Source organism: Macrobrachium nipponense, chromosome 17 (assembly GCF_015104395.2).
Source record: "Macrobrachium nipponense isolate FS-2020 chromosome 17, ASM1510439v2, whole genome shotgun sequence".
NCBI classification, from domain to species: Eukaryota; Metazoa; Arthropoda; class Malacostraca; order Decapoda; family Palaemonidae; genus Macrobrachium; species Macrobrachium nipponense.
The window spans coordinates 32,626,707-32,632,706 of record NC_087210.1 but is presented as its reverse complement, the minus strand read 5'-3'; the positions used below and the strand labels follow the sequence as shown (position 1 = coordinate 32,632,706).

The 6,000-nt window shown below is 44.7% G+C and overlaps 1 protein-coding gene across 4 annotated transcripts in view; it reads right to left on the bottom strand.

Moving 5' to 3' along the window:
* The window catches only part of LOC135196171 (E3 ubiquitin-protein ligase RNF19B-like), a 167,044-nt gene that overhangs the window by 73,641 nt on the left and 87,403 nt on the right, over positions 1-6,000 (bottom strand). For all 4 annotated transcript variants that reach the window (XM_064222746.1, XM_064222749.1, XM_064222747.1 and 1 more), the window contains one exon: positions 517-704. In XM_064222746.1, the coding sequence (XP_064078816.1) occupies positions 517-704 (188 nt within the window). The remainder of the gene's footprint in view (positions 1-516; positions 705-6,000) is intronic.

Here is a 6,000-nt window from a genome sequence, read left to right as displayed (position 1 = left end):
AGCTGGCCACACGCCATTTTCACCAAACAGTTCATAAATCGTACGTGGAAAAAATTTTGTTCTAAAATTTTACTTTGAATAACTTACTGTTTTATTACTTTACAACCTTAATTTAACTTTTAAACACATTGATAGAAAAAAATTGAAAATAGGGCCTGTTGGATTGGCTGGAACGAATTATCCTAATTACTTTTATTTCTTATGGGGATATTTGTTTCATATTTTGAACAAATCGCATTTCGACCAGCCTTCTGGAACGGATTAAGTTTGAAGTCTGAGGTACTACAATACATGTAAACAAAGACAATTAATTACTTTTATTCTAAGAATTCCCAATTAAATATCAAACATTTGAAGATGCATTAACATTGATTGATGTTTGACTTTAAATGTAACACCTAATGTCAACATCCAAAAACATATTTCCAACTTTAGTCAATTACATAGTAGAACAAGTCAATAAAATTCTGTGATAATTTCAACAATCATTTCTTCAAATACAACAGATGAGCTAACCCCTTCTGAAGAAGATGAATCTCCACGGGAAGGTCCTCCTCTTGAACCACGTCTACTTCCATTAATGCCCCTTGTACCATTCATCTGATGCCTTCTAATGGAACTCCAACTGCTTGTTTCCCCACCAGTACTCTCAAAGAACAAGCCTGATGAATCAGTGCCACTCTCTGGTTCAATTGATAACTTATCTGCAAAAAATGGATAATTTGAAGATGAAACTATACTCTACAGTTAAGTTCCCAATACTACAAAGCTTTTGAGCATGTAACCAACAAATTCAAGAATCTGGGTTTCAACTCTTCAGTAATAATTATATGAGTTGTATGATATTCTATCTCATTAATTAAAAAAGAAGCAGTACTACATTACATAACCTTCTGCTGAAAAACTACTTTCCTACCAAATCTTCAGTAACCTTTTTTTAAACCACTGTACTACCTCTTCATTCACTTTACCTTTTATCTGTCCACATGCCATCTGTAAGTTATTAATGGATCCAGATTGAAGTTTATATGTACTAGAGTTTTTTATGATGGATTGATGCACCCTGTGTTTTAAAGTTCCAACAGAATCACGATATGCAAAAACTGCTTATAACTGGACATTGGCACTTGTTAGGTAAGTATCGCTTCGATTTCATTGCTAGACAAGCCCCGTAAAACTGGATTGCTGATAGCCTAGGCTGCTGATAATCAGGGACTGCCTGTACAGTAAACCACAAAGTGCTTTACACCTTTCCACATTCCCCAGTTTGAAAGCAATTTCAAAGTCCCAAGATACTTTTCACACTCGGGATGTCAAATGAATATTTCTCCTTCTGTCCTTCACTTCTCTACAAAAAACCCATATAAAAGTTCAATAGGACTAAAAATATGACCTGAGTCTCTTGAATTAATTTACATCAACAATAATGTACCAAAGGTAAACTAATGTCACTCTTTAATTGGATTAGTCAGCCTACAATAAATACCTGATTCAGTTAATACGTTCTAATAACTTTGTCATCTTAATAAGTACAGGAGGTCCCCAGTCATTGGTGGGAGTTCAGTTCCTGATGTTGTGACATTAAACAAAAATCAATAATACTAACTGATAATTGGAAATAATAGCGCCGATCCCCAGTTATTGGCGTCAATAACTGGGGATCGGTACATATTGGCACTGGAAATTCAGTTAGTCACAAGACAAGCACCATAAAACCAGATCACCGATAACCGGGGACTATCTACTCCATATCAACTGGTTATTGAAAGGAAAATTACGTTTTTATAATAAAATGACATTTTTGAAAGTAAAATGTATTTTTCCATACCATACAAACCTGGAATCCTTTACTTAGGATAGATTACAGCTCAGCTGAAACTACTGGCTAATACATTCTTTTATATACCGAGGTAGTTAACTACCGGGCCGGTAGTTACCTGCCCGGCAGTGGGGAAGCACCGCCTGCCCACCAGCTCAGTGAGTCGTCACTTTGATGATGACACCGTATACAAACCTTCCATCCCTTACTTAGAAGACTCATCCTAAGGTAGGGATGGAAGTCCTGTCTCGCTAGCTGAGAATGGAACCAGGGATGCCAGGACCCGGGCTTATGGCTCGGGGTCATGGATCCTTCACAGCCGCAAGCCATGATAAATGCAACCTGATGGCTGTCAGCCTGGGTATCAAAGGTGTGAGCGTAAACTCTCTCTGGCAACCAAAACCAGACTATATAATCATAATGGGTTTGTTAGGTTACAGCACACTCCCCCTCAGAAAAGTGTGGAGACTGACTTCTGTGTGTCTACAAAACAGCCACTAGTCGGACGTGGAGTACTTACCAGTATTGAAATCGGTGCCGGAGAACGGGTTTCAATGCTCTGGCCCCAAGTAAGGGGGAAAGGTGAAAAGGAAATAGACCAGTACCAGTCATACTCTCACATTCTCCCCCAGCCTGATACAGAACCTCAATTCGATACTTCCGACCCCTGAGGGTACGGAGGCAGCTAAACCACTTGCTGAGCGGCTACCACAGGACCAAGGTCAGTTGTGTCGAGGTAGCTGTGTGCAGAGTCTCTAAGGTAGAACCTGGTGAAGGTGGAAGGGCGAGACCATGTGCCGGCTTCCATCAGAGAGGTTCTTCTTGAAGGCAAGAGATGTGCTCATTCCACACACATCGTGAGCCTTCACTCGACTGGTACCAGCAAGCGAATAAGAGGGAGGGGAGAGGGTATGGCAAATCACCTCTCAAATCCAATATGAAATGGTATTACTCATAACCCTCTTCTTTGACTGGCCAGTACTTACAAAGAGATCTTGTAAGGTGGGTCGAGTAGAGCTGGTCCGGTGGAGATAGCGCCTCAATGCTCTCGGAGGACAGAGAAGTAGCTCATCTGGGTCTTCAGTTACTGTGCTCAGGTTCACAACCTGGAATGAAGAAAACTGAGAATCGACTTGGGCTGGATTCTGGATTTTTGCAACAAACTCAGGGACGAAGCTGAAACAGGCATTGGTCCAGCACTCAGCATGAGCGACAGTATAGACTAGGCCATAAAGCTTGCTGACTCGTTTGGCGGAAGCAAGGGCAAGAAGAGAAAGTTTTCAGGGTGAGATCCCTATCAGATGCCAGGGACAACAGTTCATAAGGAGCTCTCTTCAAAGACCTGACGACAGCAACGATGTCCCAGGGAGGAGTGCAACCCTGTTCAAAGCTTCGTTTGAGCATAGAGTGTTCCTCCAAGGAAGAGAGATATAGATTCCCTTAAGTCTGAGGACTTCGCTCAAGGCAGAGCGATAGCCTTTTACTGCCAAGACCGAAAGGAGCTTCTCTCTTCGGAGGTAGAGTAAGAAGTTGGCAATCAAGGGGATAGAGGCTCTGAAAGGAGAACAGCCTCTCCGACGACACCAACCACAGAAAATGGCCCACTTGGTCTGATAGACAGACATTGAGGACTTCCTGAGGTATCCTGACATTGCTGTTGCAGCCTCTGCAAAAGTTCTTTCGCTTTGAGGAGCTGCTGGATAACCTCCATGCGTGAAGATGTGAAAAGCTCACTGCGTTGTGGAAGATCCTCACGTGATTGGCATAGGAGGTCGGGGAGTGGCGGAAGCACTCTTGGAGTCTCTACCAGCAGAAGTAGAAGGTCCAGGTACCATTCTACGTGAGGCCATTTCGGCACTACTAGTGTCATGGACAGGGAAGGTATGGATCGCACTCGACTGAACACCTGCCTGATCAGGCAAAATGGTGGAAAAACTTACACGTCGAGGCCGTCCCAGGGGTGCTGGAATGCGTCCTCGAATGCTTGCCCACCGGATCTGGAACTGAGAGCAGTAATCGGCAGTTTCTGATTTAGAGAGGTAGCGAACAGGTCTATCTTGGGAACCCCAAAACAAATCAAGACTTTGTTTGCTATCCAAGTAGCCAAAAACCATTCGGAGCCAACGATCTGTGTCCTGCTCAGATTGTCTGCCAAGATGTTCCGTTTGCCTGGAATGAAATGAGCTGTCAACCCTATCGAATTGAGAGCTGCCCATTCGTGGAATCTGCAATGCTAATTGGCATAGCTACAGAAACACAGTACCTCCTTGACGGTTCACCTATGCTACTACGGTGGGTGGTGTCGCTCATCAGCACCACCGAGTGACCTTTCAGAAGAGAGCTGAAGTGCTGAAGTGCCAGGAAGGCAGCTCAAAGTTCCAGCATGTTGATATGATTCTGATGTTCCTGGTCGGACCATAGGCCTGAAGCCAGGTGTTGCAGTAGGTGCGCGCACCATCCATCCTTGGATGTGTCTGTGAACAGGAGCAGATCGGGTGGATGAAACTGGAGAAGGGGAGCCCCCTCAACAGGTTTAGTGTTGTCCAGCCACCGCTCGAGATCGGAGCAGATTGTTATCCTCCACATTGGGAACTAGATCGTGAGGAGAATCCTGACTTTACGACCAACAACTCTTCAGACCCCACTGAAAGGATCAAAGGTGCATCCGACCGTTTGGAAAAAGGAGTTCCAGCGAGGCCAGATGTCCCATCAACTGTTGCCACTGAAACACCACAGTAAATTTTATAATAAAGCTAAATTGACCAATAAACAATGAAATAAAACAATTTGGACCATTCAATACCTAACATAACCACGACTGTACCTGAAAATAAAGTGTATTAGTGTACAGGCTACAAGAAATACTGTATGTATGTATGTAGTAAAATGTGGAATCTTACCTTTCGAGTGAGGCGATGTCCAAAAATGGTGACAGAGGAGGGGGACAAATGGCAGAAAATGACAATTTGTCGAAAATTGCATTTTTCCTAACTATACAAACCTGAGGTCCTTTAACAATAGGAAGGTAACTAGCGGCAGCTGGGACGGTCGTAAGCTTCGAACAAGGAGAACGGTAGTTAACTGCTTGTCCGATCGTGCGCGCGCCCGCCGCGCCGAGAGGTGAAGAATCACTTTTGCTTTAGGCCCATGCAAAAAGTTGCAGAGTGAGGGGTGGCATGAGGTGGGACTATATGTAAAGGACCTCAGGTTTGTATAGTTAGGAAAAATGCAATTTTCGACAAATTGTCATTTGTTCCGATACGTAATACAAACCCTCGGTCCTTTAACAATAGGAAGACTCACTTCTGGTGGGAGGAATCTGAGTCTTTTTGGTGAACAGACTGGTGTTCGTCCAACCCTGGAGTGCCTCCCTGGTCGTAAGAGCAAGGGAGGGATCCAAACCTCTGTCCGATTGATCGGGGTGTGCACCGCAGGATCAATGGTCAGACCTCTGGGGCCAAGTACTAAGAGAGAGGCAAGCGTATCTCTTCGTACCAGCAAGCAAGAACTTGTTCCTGTTTGCAAGAGACAATCATAAAATGATGGGTTTGTCTCAATTTGGCATCCACTTCCTCCCCCCACCCCTTGTTGGAGGAAGTGGTGGATATTTACTCCTATCCCTACTGAAAGGGATATGGATGGTGCTCTATTGAGTAGCTCACCTGCATCTCGTCCTTACCCAGCAGGGTGACGACCGTGTCCCTCTACCCAAAGGTAGAGGGAAGAAAAAGATGGGAAGAGGAGCCAGTCACACTCTCATTCCTCATCCATTCTTACGGTCACACCAGGACTCGATGCTGTTCAGCCTGCGAGGGTCTGGGTTAACTACACAACGTGTTGAGCAAACCACCACGGTTCCCAAGGAAAAAGATCCAAGGAACTGTGGGCAATATCCTGAAGGTAGAAGGAGGTGCATGCGGTCCGGTTGGACCAGGCGCCTGCCTTCATTACCTGCGCCACGGAGAAGTTCTTGCGGAACGCGATGAGAATGATTGAAGAGGCGTCCACACTCATCCTGGGTGTCAAGTTTCTTCAGACAGCTCCGTCGCACCTTTCACAGGACAAAGCAGCATAGCCTTCGTATCGGAGGCGGTGACGTCCATTAGGGAGGGTATTGTGAAGGACTCGAACCAATCGTCAGTTACCGAAGGGTTCTGAGTCTTCGCTACGAAGATCGGTAC